The 26,220-nt window shown below is 49.7% G+C and overlaps 2 protein-coding genes across 2 annotated transcripts in view; one reads left to right on the top strand and one right to left on the bottom strand.

Annotated features, from left to right (window-relative positions):
- The first annotated feature begins 490 nt into the window (after positions 1-490).
- CLU (clusterin) lies at positions 491-16,292 on the top strand. The gene is made up of 9 exons (XM_030312660.1): positions 491-567; positions 4,190-4,321; positions 5,629-5,777; positions 8,258-8,428; positions 9,933-10,341; positions 11,388-11,492; positions 14,649-14,878; positions 15,618-15,793; positions 16,049-16,292. Exons 2-9 carry the CDS (start codon positions 4,228-4,230, stop codon positions 16,056-16,058), a joined length of 1,344 nt encoding a protein of 447 aa, XP_030168520.1. The 5' UTR covers positions 491-567; positions 4,190-4,227; the 3' UTR covers positions 16,059-16,292.
- Positions 16,293-24,983: 8,691 nt separating this feature from the next.
- Positions 24,984-26,220, bottom strand: part of LOC115512032 (L-gulonolactone oxidase) — a 34,825-nt gene continuing 33,588 nt past the window's right edge. The window contains exon 12 of the mRNA XM_030312659.1: positions 24,984-25,737. Within this exon, the coding sequence (XP_030168519.1) occupies positions 25,609-25,737 (129 nt within the window). The 3' untranslated portion in view covers positions 24,984-25,608. The remainder of the gene's footprint in view (positions 25,738-26,220) is intronic.

Genomic DNA, 26,220 nt, shown 5'->3' with positions numbered 1-26,220 from the left:
AACACCCTCCCCATCCCACCCGCATTATTTCTGATGCTTCTTCTACTTCAGTGGAACAAGAGGAATGGCTCACGTTCAATGTGAAAAGAGCCGTGAGATTTTATTTTGGACTGGGAACCGCTCAGGAGCGCAGTGCACCCCTGGAACCCTGTGGAGGGTTCGCCCAGCGGCCTTATGTTAACTCAAGCTCTCCCCTCCTGGGGGCACCGTCTTCCAACTCTGAGCCCCTCCCTCCGACCCCCTGGGGAGCGGTGCTCGGCGGCACGGAGCGTCTGTCTGGCCTTTCGCGGTGCAGATGCCCTGCCTCCCCTCCCCTCCACCCTACGCGCCCCCCGCCGGGTGCTGTACCGGAGCACTCCCCCACCCCCCACCTCCGCATCCCCTCTGGCGCCAGCTTCCAGAAAGCTCCCGGTGAATTCCACGGCGTTCTTTGGGCGTGAGTCATGCAGGTTTGCAGCCAGCCCCAAAGGGGGTGTATACGAGGCTGAGCGCTATAAATACGCGCGCCTCGCGGTGCTCAGCACGCGTCGCCAGGAGCAGCGCACCGTCGCCGGGCGCCGCCGACCGGTGAGATGTCCCCACCTCCTCGCCTACCCGGGGCAGAGCCCCATCGGGACCCACGGGAGGGCGGGGGTGGCACCCAGGCGAGGACGGGAAGATCGCTGGTACTCACAAGGCTGTCACAGCCGCGCTTTGGATGGAGTCGGGAAACCGGGGAAGGGAGGTGGTCCGAGCCTCATCACTAGGCCGCCGAGCCGGAGGCAGAATTGCCGGGGGTGGCTCAAGGGCCGAGACTCCGGAGCTCCGGCGCTCGCCAGCTCCAGCCACAATTGGATGGGCTAAATAGGACAGGTGTAATGACCCTCCTGCAAAGATGGGGAGACAAAGACTTGGAGAACTAATGCCTAAAGCCGGTGGCCCAGACTAGTGAGTGGCGGAGCCGGGTGCCCGCAAAGGGCCTGCCTGCAGCATCTTCCTTGTACAGGTACTGATCTCCAGTGATGATTGTCAGCTAGCCAGCTTGAAGCATCCTGTTTGCTCCCGAGAATTCTCTAGTTGTCTCCATAGTGTGTTTATGTTTTGATTTTAAGTACATGTTGCAACCACTTAAATCCCACTCTTTCTGCTTCCCAACGCACCAGGATGCATCAGAGAAAAGTCAGGCATACTCCATCAGACCTCAGACGTCTGATCCAACTGTCTCATTTTATAGATGATAATCTGAGGCCTGGAGAGGTTTAGGACCGTCTCCCAAGATAAACAGCAAGTAGGTGTCAGAATCGGGATTAGAACTGAAGCCTTGATCTTGCAGAATTTCTGGACCTAAAAAAAAAAGGAAAAAAGAAAAAAAAAAAAAGCTGCTGCTGAGGATGATGATGATGATGATTTTAAAAGAGAGAGGTTAAGAATTTAAGAATAAGTACAGATACAATGAAAGGATACTGGCAGGAGTGTTCATTATAATAACAGTGTGAAACTATATACAATTTAAATGCCCCACCGTGTGAAATAAGAGTACACCAGAAAATGGACTGTTACACAGCCACAAAAGGGTGCTTTTAAAGACTCTTTGGAGGTAGTGGGTATAAGGGATCTAATTGTATACAAATCCATAGAAAATAAAAGGAAATATACCACAGTGCTAGTATTTGCCTCTGGATGGTGTAAATTTCAGGTGTATTATTTTTTTTCTCCTTTAGTTTCTACATTTGGGGAGGAGGTTCGATAGGAGCTTGGGCCTCGGGCTTTAAAAACCGTGCAGCTCACTAGCTGCGTGACCACTTTGCGTAGGTGCCTGTGTCCTTCCCGTGGCTCCCTCTCCTAGGGTTAAGCCTCCTTGGGGGAAAGAGCCTGCCTGGGGGCTGTGGGGAAAAGGAGGGCCTTGGCTGGGCTTGTCCAATCAGAGCAACCGGCAGCCAGGCCCCCAGGACAGTCGCAGACAGTCTGAGGGCAAGCAGTTCCCTGTCCAGCCCCCGTTCCAGTGCCATCCTTGAACTAGTGGTATCAATCTCACATTCGGAATCAGCATGATAATGACACACCCTCCCCCCCCCCTCCCCCCCGCCGCCGCCCAGGCCCCCCCACCATCCCACCTCAGGCTGATTCGTAGGTACTGTAAAGGAGCTGATCATTGCATTAATAGCAAAGCCACACAAGGAGGGACCACGGGTGCCCGTTTCAGTCCCTCTGACCCTCTCCAAACATGCCACCTCCCCCCACTTCCCCGATAGATATTGCTAAAGCCCACAATTGGTCCTGGGTCAGATTTCGACATCGTCAGGATTTACTATGATTATATAAGACCCCAGTATTTACAGAACACAGTCCCATCTCTGAGGTCCTTGTTGGGGACGTTTTACAGATGAGGACACTAAAGGCTCAGATTTAATTGACTTAGTGTCAAAGAAAGAACACTGGGCTGGAGGCTGGGAGGGCTTGGGTTCTCATCCTGGGGTGGCCAGCCTGCTGCCGACCTTGGGGAGCCCCTATCTTGTCTCAGGGTCCTGCTCCCCCCCCACCCCGTTGAGATGGAGCGATGAGGCAGGAGACTGATCTTTTTCTCAGCTCAGGGCTTGCTGGCCCCCCCGTGGACCCCAGGCTCCTGATGGGAGTCTCTGTACTGGCTACTGGGTTTCTGGACTCCTCATTCAGTGCTCTTCTGGTCCAAACCTATTTTTGAGGCTCTTGTATGAATTTCTGAGAAGTATCCAGGGGCCTCTTCCCAAGAGGTGTTCTTGCTGGCTTTCTCTCTCTGGCCTAACAAAAGCTCTGTTTCTCTCTGAGGTGTTTCAGGCCTCAGTGAGCAGCTAGGGCAGAGCCCAGGAGCCCTGGGCCTTCTGGCAGGCCTGAAATAGCACCCCGACTCAGCCACCCACCCTGTCTTTGGGGAAGGCAATGACCCACTCTCTTCTCCCACGCTGCTCCTTTGCTCTGTGTGGCCAGTGGAGGAACCACAGCTTGGCTGTTTTACTAATTACTTTCTGGGAGAGGCTTCCTTTATTAATGTGCTACCAAGTGTCCATACGGGCCTGCTGAGCTGAAGGCAGTTTGTAGATGTTCACGATTTCAGGAAGGGGGGCAACCCCACCTCCCTGCTCTGTTATGGGAAATGAGTGAGTTCAGATAAGCAGTGGGAGGGGGAGGCCAGAAGACGGGCTGCTGGGGAGGGGGGTTCTGTTTTAGGCAACAACTTCAGCTTCTGGGAAAGGGTCCATTGTGTAAGACTGGGCTGTCCTGGGCTCCGAGCAGTCAGCTGAGTGGTGGCAGGGGCACCTTGGCAGGGCACCCTACTGTGGGCTTAAAGGGAACAGCCCTGTGAAAGAGACCTGGCAGGGCCGAGGCACATGTCCATCCAGAGGGAACTTCTCCTGGGGAGGCAGGGGGTCCACCTTTAACCCCTTGACTTTGCCTCTCTCTCTCTCTCTCTCTGTCTCCCCCTCTCCCCTCTCTGAGCACAATTGCCCCACCCTCTGCTCTCCTGTATTTATACCCCAAATCTATGCCGCCTGGCTCAGGTCTCATGCCAGGGATGGCAAATGGGATTTATTGTCCTTTGCCGACCCAAAGGGTTGGCTGTCACTGCCTCTGAGTCTTAAAAAGCAGTTTTAGGTGGTGTTAAGGCTCAGTGGAGAAAAAAGGTGTTGTGATTGACTGGTGATGCCTGTGGGCAGGATTAGTGGTGCACACAGCAGGGGGGCTGCTGAGCTCTGGGAGGCCATCCCCATGATAGGGCGTTAGGGGTGGGGACAGAGAGGGCCGGGTGAGTCATCCCAGAGAGGTGTTTTGAGGGTTTATTTGATATGAGCAGGTATCATCAGATAGACGTCCCTTCTGGATGCAGAAAGCAGTGTCCAGTCTTAGTCAGCGATTCAGGGGGAGGAGGAGGGGGAGGAGGGGAAGGGCTGGACCTGAGCCCAGGGCTCTGACTCCAGAGTTCTCCTTTCTTCTGCCTTAGGCTGCTTCTCCTATGGCTCCTCCGTGTACCCACCGCCTCTGCTTTCTTTTGAAGGTGTCCGGGGCAAGACTGATCTTTTCTTCCAATTTCCCCAGGGATAAAAACACAGCATTGCCAGCTCAGGGGCTGGCTGAGGGCAGGGCTCCAGGGAAGCTGCTGTAGGCTGCAGGCTGGGCCGGAAACCAGCAGGCTGTCTAGCTGTTACCATGACAGTCTCCTGTTCTCTACAAACAGAGGCCTGTTGGGATTCCAGAATTGGAGAGCCGGGCACAATGAAGACTCTCCTACTGTTGGTGGGGCTGCTGCTGACCTGTGAGAATGGACGGGTTCTGGGAGACAAGGCGGTCTCAGACGCAGAGCTCCAGGGTAAGTGGAGCAGGGGTTCCCCTCGGCCACACTTCCTCACTGTCAGGGCCCCAAGTGGTAAAGACCGTTTTCTCCTGTGCATCAGGTCTGCTTGGCTCGGGCCGGCCTCTCCGGAGCCTCGTCTCTCCAAGCTGCCTGGCCTAGGTTCTTTGTGGTCAGGTGACTCCTAGACGTTTTTCAGGTGTATCTTAAGTGCTCAGAAAGCACTGGATGCTGCTGTATTCCTTTTGGGCTGTTCCCTCACCAGTCCGCTTGTCTTGTGCTCCCACCTTGTCCACAAAGGTCTGTGAAGCCTGGATCATTTGCGCCTTGTGAGTTTCCATTTCTGAGTTTCCATGGCATCTGCTGTATGTATCTGATACCAGTCCACCTAGAAACTCAATGCTCCATATCCAGGAAGGGAGAAATGTCCTCCTTCAGACCCCAGCCGGGGGTCCCCTCCTCCGCCAGGCCTTTCCTGAAACCTGTCCTCCCTCCTCCCCACCCTTGTCCTGCAAGCTGACTGCTTCTCTGCAGGTAGTTGAAAACTCAGACTTTGAGATCGGACTTGGGTATGCGTCTGATACCTCTGTGACTCCCTAGCTGTATAACCTGGGGTAGGTATCTGACCTCACTGTGCTTCCTTTTCCTCATGTATGCAGTGGGCACGACGCCAGCACAGAGAGTATTAAATAAAAGGCGCGTGAGGTGGCCGAACTCAGTGTCCGGCCCAGGATAACCGCCAGAAAAGCCTTAGCTGTTACTCCTTCCGCTCTTCGGGACACTGTCTCATTGCCTTTGTCACGCGGTGTTGTGTCTTGATCGCAGTCTCCTCGCAGAACGGTGCCATTCGTTCATGTTTGTGTCCCCCATCACCTGGAACCGTGGAATAAAGTTCAGACGTGCGGCTAAGCCGAATTCCAGAAACACTTGTATCCAAGATAATATTTTACCTTTTGGTGCTTAAACAGTCACACTTCCGGGATTTTTTGTTTTCCTTGAAAGTTTTCTTCTGCAGCTGAGCAGGCTGGTTCTCTAGAGCCGCAGGGGCGTCGTGGCGTGGTGCTGCTTGCTGTCCCTCCTCTGGGGTGTGCCCGCTCCAGCGGGCTGTGTTCCTGGTGTAGTCGCTACGCCCTGGGATGGGAACCCGTGTCAGGGCAAAGCTGGGGCCTGAAGGCTGCCTGCCAGGGTGGGCACTGCCAGCCGCGGCAGCTCCTACACCCAGCTGGCCTTCCCGACCCTTCCAGCTGGCTCTAGGGTTACATACCCCATCGCCTCCGCAGTCTTGTCCTCTCTCCTCCCTCTACCTCCCGACCCTTCTTTTGCAGAAATGTCCACCGAGGGGAGTAAGTACATTAACAAGGAAATTAAAAACGCCCTCAAGGGCGTGAAACAGATAAAGACTCTGATAGAACAGACAAACGAAGAGCGCAAATCCCTGCTCAGCAATTTAGAAGAAGCCAAGAAGAGAAAAGAGGTGAGGACAGCCAGGTGACCGCACCCTCCCCCTTGGCTCGCCCCTGCTAGAGAGGAGGGGTGGCCCGGGCTCCTGTGGGGGCCCTGCTGGGTTGCCAGGGTGACCCTCAGCCCTTCCAGGCCGGTGTCAGCTGATGCTGGGGCTGCAGTTAATAAATAGGGAGAGTTTCTTTGCTTTTGAAAGCTTCAAGGGGTGAGATCTTGGATCTGTTTTTTTTGTTTGTTTTTTTTTGTTTGTTTGTTTGTTTTTTGTTTTTTTACCAGCCTGGCGCAGGGCCTGATGATGCCAGGATTCACTTCAATAGATTTTTCTAAACCCTGACTATGCAAGCTCCAAGGTAGGCTTTGGATAAGGTGTGTCCCAGGTCAGGAGGGGGATGGAGCCCTGCTGGCAGGAAGCTTATCTAGTAGGGACAATACCTTTGGGGTTAAGGCAGGCACACACCCGTATTGTCCCCTAGCTTCCTAGAGTTCTGACTATTTCATGAAGAGACACCTAAGTCCAATAGTGAAAATAGCGGGTCTAGACTGTGCTTAATGACTCAACAAAACTAAAACACCACAATGCAGTAAACAACTTATTTTAAAAATCAATAGTCTCCTTAAGTGTACCGTAAAAACCTACTCCCATTGCCTCCCTCCCCCTAATGAATGAAATGCTAAGACGGGGTCACCTGCTACCTTCATGACCCATAATGCATAGTAAAGCATTTAAAAAAAATTTTTTTAATGTTTATTTATTTTTGAGAGAGAGACAGAGCATGAGTGGGGGAGGAGCAGAGAGAGAGGGAGACACAGAATCCGAAGCAGGCTCCAGGCTCTGAGGCGTCAGCACAGAGCCCGACGAGGGGCTCAAACCCACAAACTGTGAGATCATGACCTGAGCTGAAGTTGGACGCTCAACCGACTGAGCCACCCAGGTGCCCCAAGACTACATTGCTTTTGAGTTCTTCAGTATGTGAACGGGAAAGAGAGGAAGTGGGCAGGGCAGTTGATGGTTGTGAATTGGCTTGGTAAGAGGTATGGTGGCCTTTCCAGCAGCAGCAGGGTACCAGGGGTGCAGGGGACCTGGAACAGAGGAGGGATCTCTTGGAAGTCCGTGTCTTCCTGGTCAGCTCTTCACAGTGTAGATTTGCTTTGCGGTGTGGATGGTCTACTTCATTCTTCTTGGAAGTGTTAATACATTCATTTGTTGAGACTTTAATATAGAAAAGTGGAAGAGGAAAAGTTTTCCATAACCCTCTTACCTGAGAACTGTTAACATGTGATTCGTTTTTTACTACATTTTCCCCTTTATATTCTTTTGACAGCCGCTATACTCAAAATCACGGTTTGTTAACATGGAAAAGTGCTTGTTACGCTATTTAAAACTTAACTACGAACACCCCTGCCAAACTAATTGTCCAGCCTCTGGGTGGACCACAATTTGCTTCACTGGCCTTCTAGTTTTAAGCATCCGGATTGATTCCAGTATTTTTTTTCTGCCATAAATGAATACTGTAACAAATATCTTCATGCATAGGGATTTTCCCTTTATGGCAGGAATTCTTTGGGATGGATTCTTATAGAATTATTGGACCAAGTGACATGAATGTACGAGAGAGTTTTGGTAGTTGTTGTGACTTTAACTTTTAATTAAGAAAAAAAATGTTAAGGCTATTTACTTTGAGGAAGAGAGAGAGAGAGAGCAATCAGGGGAGGGGTAGAGAGAGAGAATCCCAAGTAGCACAGAGCCCAATGCAGGGCTCGAACTCACCATCTGTGAGATCATGACCTGACCTGAAATCAAGAGTCTGATGCTTAACTGATTGAGCCACCTTAATTTTTTTCTTAATGTTTATTTATATTTGAAAGAGAGAGAGAGCAGGGGAGGAGCAGAGACAAACAGAGATAGAATCTGAAACAGGCTTCAGGCTCTGAGCTGTCAGCACAGAGCCCAAGGCAGGGCTCGTACTCACAAGCTGTGAGATCATGACCTGAGTGGAAGTCGGACGCTTAACTAACTGAGCCACCCAGACGTCCAGTGACTTTGATCAAGAAAGCTTGCTTATTCTCATTGCATGCCAGGGACTGTGGCTGCAATAGACAAATAAGATTCAGGACATCGGTGGAAGCTTTGGAAGACAACATTTAAACCCCAAAAGTGGAGAAGAGAAAATTAGGTATAAGGGAGCGGTAAATCCTGGGGTCGAGACTAAGTGCAGTATCAGAGGAAGGGGATATCCACATGGGTTCTAGTGGCTGGACAAAACTGTAAGGAAGAGTGGGGTCTTGAAGTTGGGAAGGTATTTAGAGCTGGGTGGGGAGGGAAATCCAGGAGAGTGAGGGACATCGGAGCCAGAGGAGGAAATAAGCACGCTGTGTGGCCAGCCCTGGAAAGACCTGCCTGAGCGGTGGAGGGCCAGGCATCGCCGTGCGCCCTTGGAAAGCGTGAAGCCTGTGGTTTCCGCGTGGCTAACCTGGCCTCGTGTCCCCCTGTAGGATGCCCTAAGTGATACCAAGGACTCTGAAATGAAGCTGAAGGCGTCCCAGGAGGTGTGCAATGACACCATGATGGCCCTCTGGGAGGAGTGTAAGCCGTGCCTGAAACAGACCTGCATGAAGTTCTATGCTCGCGTCTGCAGAAGCGGCTCGGGCCTGGTTGGCCAACAGGTGAAAGGGGACGCGCCGCTGAGGACAGCTAGGCTCTGAGTGGGGGGTGCGGAGAACTGAGTGAAATATGCTTCTATGCTCCTACACCCAGTTCCGACGCGCGGGGGGTGTCCCTCACGCCAAGCAATTCCCCCACAGCAGCCTACGATTCAGCTCCATTCTGACACTGTCCTCCTGGGAGGCAGCATTAGATCCCACAGGGTAAGGGCTCAGGCCCACAGGACCGTCCTCCCCACCCCCTAGCTTCAGCCGCCCATCCCAAGCCTGGCTTGTCACCTGTGCTTCTATCCGACTGGCTACAGAGTGGAGGTTCCCACAATCCCCTCCTTGGGTTCAATTAATTTGCCAGAGCAGCTCACAGCTCAGAGACACAGTTGACTTACTAGGTTATTGGTTTCTGATAAAAGGATATAACTCAGAAAAACCAGAAGAGATGCATAGGGCAAGGTGTGGGGAAAGGGTGGGGAGCTAACACGCCCTCTGAGAGGGCGCCCCTCTCCAGTGTTTTCACATGTATACCGACCCAGAGGCTCCTCAAGCCCATCCTTTTGGGATTTTTATGGAATCTTCCTTCCGTGGTCATGATTGATAAAATCATTGGCCATTGCGGATGGATTCAACCTCCAGACCCTCCCCGCTCCCCACTCCCCCCCCTCCCCGACATCAGGAGGTGGGATTAAAACTTCCACCTTCTAATTGTTCTCACCCGGTTCGCTCCTCTGGCCACCAGCCCCCATCCTTAGGTGCTTTCCAAAAGCCGCCTCATTAACATAACAAAAGACCTTTATTGCTCTCCTGGAAGGAAATTCTAAGGGCTTTAGGAACCCCACGAAGACCAAATATACATTTCTTACTATAAATCACAACATCACAGCTTCCTTTCACAAGCCCTGATGCAACTAATCAGTCTGGGCTGCGGCGGCACTGGGGCCCCCGGAGCGCCCATCATCAGTTGCTATGAGTGCACAAATGTGAAGTCATGGACCGCACATGTGCCAGGTATTGGCCATCTGTTAGAAGGTTCTTCTCTAGAAATTAGCTGGGTAATGTAACAGCTTCGTGGTACAGCAGATCCTTGTGCCTGCTTAGGCAGAAGGAGTTAAGAACTTTGGCACATGAATATTGATCTCATCCTCCCCTGAGGGCCTCGCCTGGTTGGAGCTCATGAACTGAAGGCTGTCAGTTGGCCCTTGGCTGAGCAGGGGTGTGGGATCCTTCGTGGTCAAAGAAGAGACTAGTCTCAGGTGACGGGGGTCTGTGCATCTCGTGGCCTCAGAGGCCTTCCTAAATTCTTCCCCATTGGGCAGGTAGAATGGAAGGGCATTGGCCCCCCAGTTGGGGGGCCAGGGAGCCAGTCCCAGCAGGATCTTTGGTCACGTGCTATGATTGAGGAGACCCAAGGGCAGTGAGGGGTCAGGATCGGCCCTTCTCAACACGCAGGAGGCCAGGAGGAGGCTGGGACCTTAGCAACCTTCTCCTAACTTGCCCATTTTGCCTGTTACAGCTTGAGGAGTTCCTGAACCAGAGTTCTCCCTTCTACTTCTGGATTAATGGCGACCGCATCGACTCCCTGCTGGAGAACGACCGGCAGCAGACCCACGCCCTGGACGTCATGCAGGACAGCTTCAACCGGGCATCCAGAATTATGGACGAGCTTTTCCAGGACAGATTCTTCACCCGTGAGCCCCAGGATACTTACCACTACTCACCCTTCAGCTCATTACAGAGGAGGCCTTTCTTCTTCAATCCCAAGTCCCGCTTCGCCCGGAACGTAATGCCTTTCCCTGCATTCCAACCCTTGAACTTCCACGACATGTTTCAACCCTTCTTCGACATGATACACCAGGCTCAACAGGCCATGGACATCAACCTCCAGAGAATTCCCTACCACTTTCCGATGGAATTCACAGAAGGTGAAAAAATGTCTCATTCTTCCTAAGGGATGGGAACTAGCAGGTTATTGAGAAGCTCAGTAGAGTCTAAGAACATTGCTGGCGGCCTGGCGTGTGTCGTCTCTATTTCCCCCAGCAACTCCATGAATGGTATTATCCCCATTTAAGGAGGAGAAAATTATGACAGTAAAGGAGTGTGTCCAAGTATTCACAGCCGGAAAAGTATGACCTGGTGAAACTTAGCCCTGCCAGACTTGGAACCTTGTTTTTTCCAAGTTTACCATGCCCCTCCCAGCAACTGGTGGTCATGACATTGATTAGTCCATTCGAGAGAACCAGACAGCCTTTCTCTCGGGAACGCAGGTGGCTTTATGTGGATGCCATGCATATATTGGTGGCCAATTATATAATGAGTCCATATTACAGTTTAGAAAACCGTTCATGGCTATAACCTTGGGGCCTTGGTGGAGAATGAGCATGCAGTGAATATTTTTTCAGGGAATGAAGTCTAATATGGACATGAAAAGTCAATATATTTAGAACTGATTTCCTTCGTTGAACTAATAGACGTAGTTGGCCAACATCATCTCCTAAATGCTGCAGTGTGTTGGCTTGAAATGGTCTGGAAATACAGAAGGACCTTGAATTGAACAGCATCTACTGCATATCCGCATGGGGGGAGCCCTGTGTTATAAGGCGGCTCAAAGGAGGATCCCATTCCTGCCTTCAAGGGGCTTCCTGACTGGCTAGGGGGAGAGAAACGAGCCAGATGAAATGCAAAGCAAAAATGGGTTCTGATGCCAAAGAGAGGCCCATGGAGCTAACGGCAGTGTGGCGGTGGGAGGGTCTCATCCCCCAGAGACGGTGGGAGGCGAGGCCCTGGGAGCCAGCTCCTGGTCCTTCTGTGGGGATCCCCGATCAGTCTGCAGGCAGATGACTACTTTCCAACCTGCATCTCAGGGGGGCAAACGGGAGCGTGGAAGGATCAGTGAGGTCTGGGTGGCCCATCACTATATTGCTCTGTGTGGGCCATCAGCATGACTCCCCCTTCCCTCCTGTGTCTCCAGAAGACAACCAAGACCGTATGGTGTGCAAGGAGATCCGTCACAACTCCACGGGGTGCCTGAGGATGAAGGACCAGTGTGACAAGTGCCAGGAGATCTTGTCAGTGGGTGAGTCGGGGAGACCTGGGTCCCTGGTCCCTCACTGGGGCTCCCTTTATGGGGTCAGACACATGGGACTTGAAATTCCACTCTGCTGCCTTCTGGCTGTGGCACTGGGGACGGTCCTCGGCCCTGCTCCACCTGGGCCCCTCATCTGTAGACACGGGTTAAGATGGAGGGCTGTCCCTGAAATCGGGAGACAGCATTCTTTGATTTCTCCAGTTATCTTCTTCCCCAGGGCCCAGCCTGGTAGACCTCCTCATTTTCCCCTGCAGATGATGGAACTTTAGAGAATACGTATTCTGGTTAGCAAACACTTACCGTATGTTCTGCTGGCACCACTATAAACACTTGGCAAACATTTACTCACTTCCTCAGAATGATCCTGAGTTAGGTACAGTTATTGTCCCTGTCTTAACAGAGGTGAAAGCTCGTAGTCACAGGATGGTTGAGTAACTTCTTAAGATTATAGGACACCCTTATGTTGGAGAGCTAGGCGTTTGGGACGTGTTTTTAACCAGTGTTTGGTGTTCTGTCCCCAGAACACATGGGTCACCGGTAGTGGTTGGTCCCGAAGCAAAGGAAATATAATTGACCCTTGAACAACGAGGGGGTAAAAGGAGGCGATAACGTAAGCTGTCTATTAACACGTAGTTCATATTCAACGTGTCTTATGTACTGTATTCTTCAAGTAAGCTAGAAAAAAAGAGATTAAGAAAATCATAAAGAAGAGGGGGTGTCCGGTGGCCATGATCTCACAGTCATAAGATCGAGCCCTGCCTCAGGCTCTGTCTGAGCGAGGAGCCCACTTCGGATTCTCTGTCTTCCTCCGTCTCTGCCCCTCCCCCACTCCCTCCCGCACTCTTGCTTTCTCTCTTACGAAAGAAAGAAAGAAAGAAAGAAAGAAAGAAGAAAGGAGGAAAGAAAGAAAGAAAGAAAAGAAAGAAAATCATAAAGAAGAGAAAAACGACATCACAGTACTGCCTGGTATAGAATCCACACTGTGGACACATTTGAGGGTCGACTGTACTTCCCTTCAGCTGTTGCCCTCAGTTTTGTGAGATCTGCTCATTGACTAGTTTCTTGTTACTTTGAGTAACAGCTGTCAAAGCATCTAGAATGGTTCCTGGCACACAGTAGTCTGTGCTCAGAAAGAGTTAATTGTTCCCCTGTACATTGCAGATCAATCTTGTGGCTTGTTCTTAATACGTTTGGGTTTGCCAGGGCAAGCCTTCAGAGTCTAGTTAAATATTCCTAGCCTCACTCCTATAATTTTAGAAGCCACTGCAAAATAAATACAAGTGCTGTGAGAGGCTGATGTATGAAGTGTAGATGAACACTCAACCAAGCCTCCCGGGCTTTTCCCATAAAAATATCGTAGTTAGAGTTGCAGAAATTACATAGTACTTTGCCACAAGAAAATCCTGTTTAGGGCCAGAAGAAGAGACGCACAGATGCCAGGGCTCAAATTGGCACCCCTACCACTGATATTGTTTTTTTTTTTTCAATTTGATTTATTTATTTGAAAGAGAGAGAGAGAGTGAGCATGAGGGTGGGCGAGGGGCAGAGAGAATCCCAAGCAGGCTGCACGATGTCAGCGCACAGCTCGACTCAGAGCTCGAACCCACGACTGTGAAATCATGTCCTGAGCCAAAATCAGGAGTTGGACGCTCACCGTCTGAGCACCCAGACGCCCCCGACCCAGCACTGAGGTGAATGGTCACTGGTCGCAGCTTACCTAAACTGCCTTCTCTTCTGCATTGAGAAAGAGTCACCAACCTCTTACTGAAGGTGCTTGAACCAAAGAGCACGCACTGCCCGAACACATCTAGACCAGGTGTCTCACTTTGGCACTCCTGACAATCCACACCAAATGATTTTTTTGTCGTGTGGCACTGTCCTGTGCCCTGTGGGCTGTTTAGCAGCACCCCTGGCCTCTCCCCAGTGAGCACCAGTTGCCTCCCTTCCCCACCAGTCCTGACAACCAAAACTATTTTCAGACCTTGCCAATATCCTCTGGGGGTTAGCAGAGCCCCAGTTGAGATCCACTGCTCCAGACAGTCTGGGTTCTCAATGGCTTTCCTTATTTTTTAATTTCTTCTCTGGTGAAAGAGTTAAGATTATTCATTGTATGTCTTTTCAACCTGGCTTTTATTTCTTGCCCCACCTAACATTTTTGAAGTTGCAATACCTATGGTAATCACTTATATTAAATGCAGTGTGCAAAGATCTGTCTTCCCCAAGTCAGGGGATGCACCCTCCTTAGGAGAGTTTTGAAAAAATTAGGGAAAGAAAATCAGTAGTTTGTAAAGAGATAGTGGGTAGTTGCCAGCTCTTCTCAATCTGAAACCTGCAGTGAGTATTCAAGGACCAAGATGGGCAAGCCGGGACCCCCAGCCACCAGGCTGCTGTGCTTTGTGCCCCGAGGACCCTGGCCAGCTCTTTTGCCTCTTTTGACTGTTGGCACCGGATTTCCAGCTCTGCAGATATGCTCCAAAGACAGGCTTGGAGAATTTTCCAGAACCATAGACTCAGAGTAGGAAGGGCCTACTCTGAGTAGCCCATGAATCATTCATTCTATGACTTTTAGGCAATTGATTTACTTCTGCGGGCCTCAGTTTCATCGCTGGTAATACTTAAAGGCAGAATAGATGTGATTATCGGAGACAGGGGCTATCTAAAGCACTTATGTCGTGTCTGGTACCGAGTAGGTCCCCACAAAGGGTAGCCGTAAGTAACCCCTCCCTCGCTCCGGAAATGATCCATCCGGGGACGAGGGCAGCAAGAGCAGGTCCGGGTCTGAGCACAGAGACTGAGATCAGTGCTTCTCAAAGTGTGGTCCACACTGCTTGTCACCAGTCTTCCAAGGAGATAAGGGTCTTGCACCCAAAGGTAAATCAATGATGTCTCTAAGGACCCTGTTTAGTTCAGGTGACGTTGTTTTCCAGAGCAAGACTTCATCGATGAAGGAAGCTGCGTGCTGGTTTACATTCCGGGGTGAGCCCTGTTAACGTTGCAGACTGACAACACGTGGTTTGTGGCTCGGGACTTAACAGTAGCCCTGCTTTCGGTCCTGGCTCCGAGGACGGATATCCATTCATGTTTTTATCCTTTTTTAGCTTTCCCTTTACATTTCTGCCTTTTTTCCCCCCCATCTCTGGGCAGACTGTTCTGCCAGCAACCCCTCTCAGGTGCTGCTGCGGCAGGAACTTAACAACTCCCTGCAGATGGCAGAGAAGTTCACCAAGCTGTACGACGAGCTGCTTCGGTCCTACCAGGAGAAGATGTTCAACACGTCCTCTCTGCTGAAGCAGCTGAACGAGCAGTTTAGCTGGGTGTCCCAGCTGGCTAACCTCACTCAGAGTGAAGACCCATTCTATCTCCAGGTCACTACGGTGAGTCATGTGCTGGCCGCGCACCAAAGCTCGGGGGCCCGGGACACGGTCCGGAGGCGATGGGAACTTTCCCTGGGAGTAAATGGGATGAAGGTATTAAAGGCAGCCCTTATGCTTTGGATCGAGCATTTGTCACATGGCAGGAAACATAAGAGCTTTTATGCACATGGTTGCACGGAAGCCTCATGACCCCGTGAGGTGTAGACCGTCGTGACCCCATTTTACGGTTGAGGAAAGTGAGAGAGACTCAACAGCGCGCCCAAGGTTTAATAACCGGTAGGTGACTCGCCTGGGCGTTTGAACTCGTGTGCTTGGCCAGAAAGCCTGTGCTCTTTCCACGCAGCTGCCTTGCTATGTTGGATGCCTCATGAACTGGGGCCTTATTCTCTACCAGGGATAGACAGCTTCTCTCTAGTGCTGGGAACCTTTTTTTTTGTTTTTCTTTCCCTGATTCCTTTTCTGCCACTGGCCCAGCCAGTGGCTGCCCAAAGAAAACATGGTGGCTTAGGACCCATTTGTCTCCGTGGGGCTCTCCACAGGCAGGTCATTTGCACACAATGTTTGTACCTACAGACAAGTGTCTCTGAACTCGGGCATTTCTGTTCACGGAGTTGTCCAGATGTCAAAATCAGTCAAAAGCAAAAGGGGTCCACTGTCTAGATTTCTGCCTGGCTTTTGTTGCAGAATGAGTCCATCTGGACCAGTTTTTCAGTCCTCCTCTTACCTTTCTTCCTTCTAGGTGAGCTCCCAGACTGCTGACTCCAACGTTCCCTCTGGCTTCACTAAGGTGGTTGTGAAGCTCTTTGATTCTGACCCCATCGCTGTGATGGTCCCAGAGGAAGTCTCCAGGAACAATCCTAAATTTATGGAGACTGTGGCAGAGAAGGCCCTTCAGGAATACCGTCAAAAGAACGGGTGAGTATGCAGGCCTTACCTGTCATCCTTCCGGGCCCAGCAGGTCCGCAGGAGCCAGAAACGGGGCAGCATAGCCAGCCTGGGAATGATGGCACCAGTAGCCAGAGCCCAGGGACGAAGGCAGAAAAATCAGTGGACATTTTAGTTTTCCTTTGAAGGATGTTCTTTCTTTGTTGATGAGAAGTTGAGTATTGGTTGCTGCCTGTCAGTGAATATCGAGCCCTCACCTTCCATTTTCCTTCATTTTATTTTCAGGGAGAAATGAGATGTGAACATTGCCTCTCCAAACATGGGGGTGTCTGAGTTCAGGTGCCCCCAAGATGAGCGATAGGCCCCTAGAGAGAGCCCTGCACGTCACCAAGTGACCAGGCCTTGCCCTCCTGTCCCTTCACCCAGCCTTTCCTCCCTCTGGACTCCACGCTGTAATGCCTGCGTTCGCTGATCATGGGAAGAAGTCCCACGTGCCACTAACTCAATAAAACCGCCAGTAATCAGAATGCTCTGGGGTGTCCTCCTTTTATGCTGTTTTTTTCTATCTCCCACACGCCTGCATTTTGGTATTGAAGAAAAAGAAGTAGAAAAGAAAAAGCAGTAGCAAAGATGGTATAAGGAATACCATATAATTGAGAATAAGTGGAGCGTGACAAAGTTAAACCGAAGGATTCTTGCTTTTAGGAGGAGAGAAATGTGTTCGAACAGCCAAGTGAAATAAATTTCTGAAAAGTGGATCTTGGCCATTCCATTATAAAACCGTTGATGTATTCTGATTCTGGGGGGGGGGGCGAGATCTGAAGGAATACCTTGAAAATCAGAGTGAAGGGAGGGTACTAATAAGGCATACTGGGTATTTTAATATACAATTGCTATTTTCCTAATGGAAACTGTAGTCCCCAAAAGACAAAACGGGGTGATTTCCTTTTCACTTGGAATTCCTGTGGCATGGCCTTCGCCGTGACATTGTTGGTATGCTGTCAATCCATACAACCCTTACATCTGTCCCCTCCACCATGATTTCTCTTCCACTTGGGTTTTTTCTGATGGGGAGATCTGACTTCTTAGTCTGCAGTCTGGCTGGGTTGCAGTACCCCATGCTACCAGCAGGTGGCCCCGCCTAACTGTGGTACCTCCTTCAACGTTAAGTTACTAAGCATTTCCATTTATGAGTATTTTGTAGCCATAGAATTCTTTTCATCAAATATACTTTGCACGAAGAAAAAAACATCTGGCCGCATTCCAGGATTGTAGCTAAGTCTACATCATAAATTAAAAGCTTAGAATATTCTTACATCACCTGTTCCTTGTCTCTCCCTTCTTTAAGTTATAAGGACCTCTGCCACACAAGGAACAGACTGCAAGGCTTAGGTCATCAAAGAAGCTGGTATTTTAGTATTAGTCTCAAGGAAATTCGGAGTAAAGTTAGTATGATTCACTTAATGATCTGTATTAATTAGGGTTACAAGCTCAGAAGGCATTTTGCTAAAATGGCCCTCATTGTAAATTGTACATCACATTAATGTCACATACCAGATTTCAAAATTTGTTTTTTGTTTCCTATTATGTCTCTAGATGCTGGCAGCCACAGTATCTACATGTTGCTTTTTATGCAATCTACTTTATTTTTAATTATTTTTTAATGTTTATTTATTTTTGAGAGAGAGACAGAACACAAGCAGGGGAGGGGCAGAGAGAGAGGGAGACACAGAATCCAAAGCAGACTCCAGGCTCCAGCTGTCAGCACAGAGCCTGACGTGGGGCTCGAACCCAAAAACCACAAGACCATGACCTGAGCCGAAGTCAGGTGCTCAACCGAGACACCCAGGCGTCCATATGCAGTCTACTTTAAATTTCCTAGGCTAGGGGCACCTGGGTGGCTCAGTCGGTTAAGTATCCAACTTCGGCTCAGGTCATGATCTTGTGGTTTGTGAGTTCAAGCCCCATGTCAGGCTCTGTGCTGACAGCTGGAGCCTGGAGGCTGCTTCTGATTGTCTCCCTCTCACTCTGCTCCTCTCCTGTTCACTCTCTCTCTCTCTCTCTTTCAAAAATAAATGAACATTAAAACTTTTTTAACTGTCCTAGGCTAGCACCTTAAAAGATAGTCTAAAGCTACTCTGAAGTTTGCTGGGACCCATTCTGTCCATCCTCTTTCCCCCTTTGCACAGTGGCCTTGTTGAGGGTCCTTGGATGTCTCTCCATCCCTGACAGAAGTCCTGGTCTGAGGCCCTAGAAAAACCAAGGCAGGACATGAGATCACCAAGGTGCAGGGATGAGATGTGGGGAATTCTGGCAGGGGGACCATGGCTAATGGGCCCTGGGTTTTTGGCTTCTAGGATTATTGGAGCAAAGTGGGAACAGTGCCAGATGTTCTGAGAAGAGAGGGCTTAGTATCTGCCTGGTAAAGGTAGGTTAGGCCTACAGTTAGGCCTTGTGTTGACACTTGATGGCCTTCTGCCAGGGAATTGTAACAAAAAGGAATCTGCTCACTGCATGGTGAAATGACACCGGAATTACGCAGTGTGCAGCTAGTGTACCAGTAGCTGTGGGCCAGCTAAAGTGCTCTACAACTTGGGCCAATTGCTTCATGTAATTCCATTAGGTCCCACGGTTACTCTCTAGGCACATTACAAAGGCTTCTAGGAGTCGCCTTCATTAGAAAAGTGTGTGACCCAGGGGTCTGGATGAAAGAACATCTGACCTCTGTTCCTTGTGCCCCACAGGGGCTATTGTAAGGGACCTCGGGTTGTCCACCCTTCTCAGTGAAGTAGCAGGGAATAGAGGAGGGGTGAGAGCCAGGAAGCTGCCCATGATGTGGAACAGAGCTCACCACTAAGTGGCGGTTGTGGGTCAACGGAAGGCCATTTGGCTCTGGCTTCACTTTCCCAAAGGGCCTCCAATTAGGCTTTTGACGTCATCTCCACTGGGGTTACCCTTTGATCACAGAGTCACGATGACAGGATCAAACGAAAATGCTCACCATATAACAGTACCTTTGTCCCACCGAGAGGGGGCTGGAGGCTTGGACTGCTTGGCAGGGGTCTAGGTCAGACAGAGGGACTGCTCTCTACGGGTGTCCAAGCGAAGTTCAAAGGCCGACCAAGGAAACTATCATCCTGTCTACAAGGAGAAGAGGCCATCTTGCACTAACCCTCTCGATGACCAGACCAAGCAAGACCCGCCCCACCTCAGATAACCTCAAGACAGCTGGAGCAGGGAGAGCGGAGGATGGGAGGGGTCCAGAGCTGGACCACGCCCCTTCCTGTTCTCTCTGGGCTCTCAGAACCCAGGGCTGGGGTGTGCGGGAGGGTAGAGTGTGCCCCTCCCCTCCTCCCCCCCTCCCCTCACAGGGGAGGAGAAGGGTCTAGGTTTGGGTATTAGACTGACATTCTAAAGTAAACAAAACGGACTGTTTTATTAACTGTGATGTTTCCAGGAAGTTAAACAGTCTGCTTGAGATGTTGTTTAGTGATGGGCACAGTCCTTAGAATGAATCAGATTATCTCATGTTTGTGCCCCCAAATGAGTTGAAACTCCACAATTAACAGATTCCAGAAGCTCTTATCCACAATGAAGCATGAGGCCCGGACAAGGAGTGTCGTGGGGAGAGGTCACTTAAGAGTCAGGTTGCAGAGATAATTGGGGCCATTTACTCACAGCCATGCAGCTGGTAAGTTGGCAGAGTTGGGATTGAACCCCGATCTGATTCTGCCTCACTGCCCCGTTCTAGCTGCTCAGGCCCCCCCACGTTCATAACCTATCCAGACCCAGCATTGCCTGGTATTTTCTAGCTGTAAGAGAGCAGCTTGGCAAACCCAGGAAATACGAAATCGTTCTAAAGGCAATATGAAAGGGACTCAGGTCTGCAGCACTTATTAAAGGAATTAATGATTACCAAATCAATTAGTGTACTATCAGTAAATGCCAGACGGCATGGAGCAGATTTACGAGGTTAATAATGAACTCTCTGTTTGCCTCTGGGAGATTCTCAACCCCTCGGTCATAATCCTCCAGGTTTATGGCATCGCTCAGAGCTGTGTGGGCAACAGCAAATTGCCCACTTCCTCCTGCCCACCCCCACCGCTCTGAGGCCCATTCCCTGACGGCCAACATTTGCCTTCAACCTGTCGGGGTCGCTCCAAGGTGGGAAGAGCTCACTGGGGCTGGGGGCTGGGATGGAGAGGATGGTAGTGTTACCTGCCTGCTCTCATCCCTTGCCTCCAGCACGTGGGGGAGCAAAGACGCTGACCTTGAACTAGTACCAGACATTCCCCCCTCAATCTCCTCTTGGTCTCTGTCCCTCTCTGGTGCCCAATTCAGTAACTGGTGATAGGCAGGCCACTTACTTCAGCCTTACCTTCGTTAAGAGACTTTTGACCTCTTTGCATATGACGGCATGTGTATAAAATCACAGAGATGCACTGACGGCATCAAAGGAAGGTATTCATTCTCCAAATCCAAACCTGCATCCAGTCACCAGCCCACCCGCATGGAGTGCACAAGGTATTGACCTTTAAAATAATATCCTGCAGTTATCTTGAACATCGTTCTCTCCCTCCGTGTGGGTGTAAAGGCATTCATTTGTGGATGTCAACAGTGAAAAAAAAACCACACCCAAATTTTGATAATTTTCTTTTGGAAGTTTCTGGAAATGTCTAGGTGTCTCTGAAGAGCCCTGCCGCGTGGGGAAGAAAACCAGGGTCAAACTAAGATAAGTCAGGCTCGGGTATGCTCAGACTGTTTTATTCTATGCTCCTTTCGTCCATGGGTTCAAGGCCCCTTGGGATTAGGGTACTCATAGCTATGTTTCCAGCTTCCATTCCCCCGTTCTTGGATAGCTCCTGCCTTAGGCCTCATTTTTAACTGGAGACCTTCCTTGTAAGATCTTCCTTATAGGGGACCCAGGAACCTCTTCTAAATTTGAAACTTATGGTTGCATAAAGAACTCTTCCCAAGGGGGACAACACAAAAGAGACACATAAATATGGAGAACAAACTGAGGGCTGCTGGAGGGGTTGTGGGAGGGGGATGGGCTAAGGGGATGGGCTAAATGGGTAAGGGGCATTAAGGACTCTACCCCTGAAATCATTGCTTCACTATATACTAACTAATTTGGATGTAAATTTCAAAAAAAAAAATAAATAAATAAAATAAATAAATAAATAAAGTTAAATTATAAAAAAACCAACTCTTCCCCCTCAGCAACCCCCTCCCCCCCCACCCCCCCACCCGCGCCTCTCTCAAGGTCTGCTCCCTTCTCTGTGGCATTTCTGGCCACCTGTTAGTTTGGGACTAGCCAGCTAGGCAGTTTAGGTCAGGGCCGGGCTGCTTGGTTTCCGCCTGGGTACCTTAGCTGGGTCAGGACGGCTGCCACAGGAGGGCACCATGAGTCCCGTTCTGGCGCTGACAGTGGCTGCTGACCTTGAGGGAAGCCCAAAGTGGTGTTGCAGCTCCACACACCGCCCCCCCCCATCCCGGGCCCCCCACGCCCGTGCCCTTCGATGCCCCTTCCCTCGAGTCAGCTCTATCTACCCACCCCCTTATCTATCCTCTTGGCCCTGCCCATGAGGTGACCAGGTTGACTCAGTTTTGGGCTCTCCCCATGCAGAAACATTTGCAAGTGAAGTGAGCCATCATCTGTCTTGGGTCTTTAAATGTCTCATGTCTTCGCATTTGGGGAGACTTTCTGGGCGGAGATGCATCCTTCTGAGACCCTCAGAGCTCACCGGATCCCTCCCATTCTTGGCTCCGCCCTGTGGGATGAAGGGCTGGGTGGCTGCCCCAGGTGAGAAGCTGCCCACAGTTCACCTGCTCTACTTGGTGGGATATGCACCTTTTCTTCTGGCTGGTGACCTGTCACCCCAAATGTAACCTTGAGACCCCTCATGGCTCAGCAGCCCCGATGCTGCACTACAATTTAGTTTCCCATTGGCCCAGGGGAGACACTGTTCCTCATCCTTCCATCTGTCTCTTTAGATGGTGCAGGCGGTCACTGTCCAGTGTTACAAGCATAGTCTCGGAGCACAGGTCCCAAGCTCAGCACCCATGACTTTCCAGGTCTCCTGAGATGAGAGTGTTTGCCGAGGGGGCAGAGCTGGCTCATGCTACCTGAGGCTGACACCATAAGGGGCCGCTGGGAGAGAAGAGAGGTCGGGAGAAAGGAGGAATCAAGGAAGGAGAGCAAAGCGGATCAGTACACATGACTTAATGCCAAAAGGATTCTGCAATCAGAATCTCTTGGTGGGGTGGCTGAGTGGTTCGATCGGTGAAGTGTCCATCTCTCGGTTTCGGCTCAGGTCACCACCTCACGGTTGGTGAGTTTGAGCCCTGCATCGGTTCTCTCTCTCCCTCTGCCCCTCCCTTGCGTGCACGTGCATGTGCATGCACACTCTCTCAAAATAAATCGACTTAAAAAAAAAAAAAGAATTTTGGGGAAGCACGACCTTCAGGCATCAAAAGATCCCAAGTCAAAGGAAGAGTAAATTATCTTCCTCAAAGCCTGAGCCAGAAAAGACATCTGGGTTCTCTGATAATTAGAAAGTCTATTTCCAGAATATTCTTTTGCCCTAGCATTCCAGGAACTGAAGTTTTACTGAATCTCAAGGTTTCAGACATAAGCCATTGCACTGTGTGTCCCTTAATATCTGTACTTCTCCTGCTGGGGTAGATGTGAGGGGCCAGAAGACCACAGAACAAACATGGTACTCCTTCCTAGAGCGGAAATGCCATTTAAAGATTTGGAAAGTAAAATATTACTCAAAAGCTTGAAACACATTAATGAAATAGAATGCAACATTCATAGATTTTAAAAATTCAAACTCTCGAAAATAAAGGGCTGCAAGACATACTTTGGTTGAAAGGCTTGAAGACGCTGCCTTTCCTAACTTGCTGTGTGGTGTTGGACACATTTCTTCACCTCTCTGAGCCTCAGTTTCGTCAACTGTAGAACATGAGAGATTGGGCTCCATGATTTCCAAAGCCTCAGGCTTTTCCCTCCTATGCTTGTCTTTTTATTAACTTTACTCATCCCTTATGTATCAGTCAGGGTCCTCTGGAGAAATAGAACCAATTCAGATTTCATATTCATTCAAGAAATTGGTTCATGTGATTTTCCCAAGCCTGAAATCTGTGGGGCAGCCACACAGTCCGGAAACTCAGTCAGGAACTTTCAAGGCAGAGTTTATTATTCTTCCAGAAACCTCAGTTTGTGCTTTTAAGTCTTTCAACTGATAGCACAAGGCCCACCCACATTTTTGAGAATGATTTCCTTTACATAAAGTCATCTGATTGTAGATATAAACCACATCTACAAAACATGTTCAGATCAATACCTAGATTAAATAACTCAGTGTTAGAGTGTACTAAGTGTACATAAAACTAGCTGCCATACCTGTGATACACATTTCCAAGCAGGACCAGTTGGTGCTCAGAAGGACGCTAAGCTTGGGGAGTCTGGGTGGCTCAGTCGGTTAAGTGTCCAGTTTGACTCAGGTCATGATCTCACAGTTCGTGGGTTCTAGTCCTGAGCCAGGCTCTGTACTGACAGCTCAGAGTCTGGAGCCTGCTTCAGAATCTATGTTTCCCTCTCTGCTCCTCCCTTGCTCGTGATCTGTCTCTCTCTCAAAACTGAATAAATATTTAAAAAATATTTTTTAAAAAAGGATGCTAAGTTTAATTTAATTCTCTGCTGTCAGGAGACCTGTTGAAATTTTTTAATTGTTTTGCTCTGGGACCTGTGAACTATATAATCGGTCCTGCTGAAGGGATCATTCTGGCTCTCATAGTCATGAACTTGGTTCTGGCTGAAGTAACCTCCCTGAGGAAGTTGAGTCCAAGTGCCCTGGCCGGGTCTTCATGACTGTGCCACATCCCTGACGCTTCTTCTTATCTCTGCTGTTGCTATTTAATGTCCTATGCATGTTAATTTTGTTTCCCTGAACTAGAATATAAATTTCTTCATTGTTTCTGGAATAAGAAATATAGCATATAAAGTTTACCGTTTTGTGTTATTGTTTTATTATTAAGTCTACAGTTCAGTGGCATTATCAAGCACATCCCCATTGTCATGCACCCAGCACCAGCATCCAGACTTTTTAATGGTCTGGAACTGAAACTCTGTCCCCATTAAATATGAACTCCCTGTTCTCTCTCCCCCAGCCCCTGGCAACCACCATTCTACTTTCTGTCTCTATGAAGTTGACTACTCTAGGTACCATCTAAGTGGAATCATACAGTGTTTCTTTTTGTGGCTGGTGTATTTCATTTAGCACGATGCCCTCAGGGTTCACCCACATAGCATAGGTCAAAGTTTCCTTCCTTTTCCAGGCTGAGCAATATTCCATTGCACGTATGTTGCGCACTCATTCCTTCATTCATCTAGGGGCACTTGTGTTGTTTCCACTTTTAGACAATTGTGGATAATGCTGCTATGAACATGGAGTACAAATACCTCTTCAAGGCCCGACTTTCAGTCCTGGGCATATGCCCGGAAGTGGAATTGCTGGATCATATGGTAATTCTATGTTTAATTTTTTGAGGACCCACCATACTGTTTTCCAGAATGGACGCACCATGTTACATTCCTACCAACAATGTGCAAGCTTCACTTTCTCCACCTCCTTGCCAACACTTGTTATTTTTTGGAGGTTTTTTTGGTTTTGTTTGTTTGTTTTAACAACAGTGACCCTAATGGGTGTGGTGATATCTCATTGAGGTTTTATTTGCACTTCCTTCATGATTAGGGAATGAACTAATCATTCCTTAATGATTAGTGATGTGAAGCATCTTTTCATGTGCTTATTGGCCATCTGGGTATCTTCTTTGGGGAAATGTCGACTCAAGTCCTTTGCCCATTCAAACATCTGTTGTTGTTGTTGTTGAGTTGTTAAGAGCTCCTCACAGACCATGGATATTATCCTTTTATGAGATATGAGATTAGCATGTAAGTTTCTTGAGGTCAGAAACCTGTCTTAATGTTCTCTTAATCCCCCCAAGCACTTGACACCTACTGGATGTTCCACGAACGCTCACAAAAGAATGATCACAAAGTGTGGTAGGTCAGAGGCAAGTTGAAACTAAGTTTGCAAAAGGAATGGGAAGAACATTTTCCAGGCAGGCTCAAGACCCATGAGCTCTGGAGGGAAGCCAGGAAATTAGGGAGCCTCCTGTTACCTGGAGATGAAGAGGAGGGCGCAGAGAGTGCATCAATTCTTGGTCTTTATTTAAAAGAAGGCAAGGAGAGTCCCATTCCCCAAACATCCCCTGAAGCAGCCATGCTTGAAGGTCAGGCGATGGGAGGTCAGGGGGACGGGGAGAAACTGGGAGAGGGCAGTCCCAGGGCAGGTGGGCATCTGAAAAACCCTCAAGGGTGACAGGAGGCAGGACACAGTACACAGGACTGCTGTGCCCAGACACACGTTAACGGGGGCCCTGGAGTCACAGACAACTAGCCGGCAGGTGGAAGCTGTGAATGACCGAAGGCCTACCCTCTTCAAGAAACATAACATTTCAGGGTTTCTCTATTTCCTAGGAAAGAATGTGGTGACTGTAGGTTCGGGGAAGGGGACTGCCGCAAGGAGATGTAGAGATTTGGGTGCTCTTCCTTGCATGGGGTTGTTGCAGGGATAAAGGAAGGAAGAGAGTGGGGAGCCCTGCCTAGATCCAGGCTCACGGCTGTGGGTGGGAGCAGCTGTGGGTGCCGTGGCAGAGGGCCCGCGGAAAGAGGTCTGCTCCCCATCGGGCCAGTGGGGACATTGAACCTTCAACCTCCTGGAGGTGGACCTGAGGGATGGGATGGGGTTCGCTCAATTTATTCTGTTTCTGCTTCAGTAGAACACCTTCTCCAGATACGCATTCAGGAACATCCCAGTAGGGTCCAGCTTTTCTCGGATGGCACAGAACTTTGAAAAGGCTGGATACATTTTCTCAAAGTCCTTCCGGGTACAGTTGTGGGCCTGTGGAAGCAACCAGACACAACAGACCTCGTTCCCTAGAGCTGACGTTTCAGTGGGGCTGCAAACAGGCAGCCTTGTGTCTGTATGCCTGCACACGTGACCCTCCCACCCCCAGGCACACACACGCGTGAATGAGCACACATGTATCCACTTACCTGCACACGTGTGCATGCATATAAAATGCATGTACCCATACCTACACATGCATGTGTATGTGTGCACACATATGCTTGCACACACAAGCATGCATGCAAGTACCCACATAATGTAAAGACCCAAACAGAAGAGAGGAAGTTCTTGGAAGGTAAAGATGGAAGGTGTTACAGCATTAACATTAAACTCTGGATTCCCTTTACCACCCCACAGCGTGACAGTGGAGAGGGCTCTGCCCCCAATTCTATTGCTAACTAGTAAGTCCCATCACTTCTGAAGACTCTCAGTTTCCCTATCTGTTAAAGGGGCTCACTGACTCCTGCCTTACCC

Source organism: Lynx canadensis, chromosome B1 (assembly GCF_007474595.2).
Source record: "Lynx canadensis isolate LIC74 chromosome B1, mLynCan4.pri.v2, whole genome shotgun sequence".
Classification (NCBI taxonomy): domain Eukaryota; kingdom Metazoa; phylum Chordata; class Mammalia; order Carnivora; family Felidae; genus Lynx; species Lynx canadensis.
This window is presented reverse-complemented; position numbering and strand designations above follow the sequence as displayed.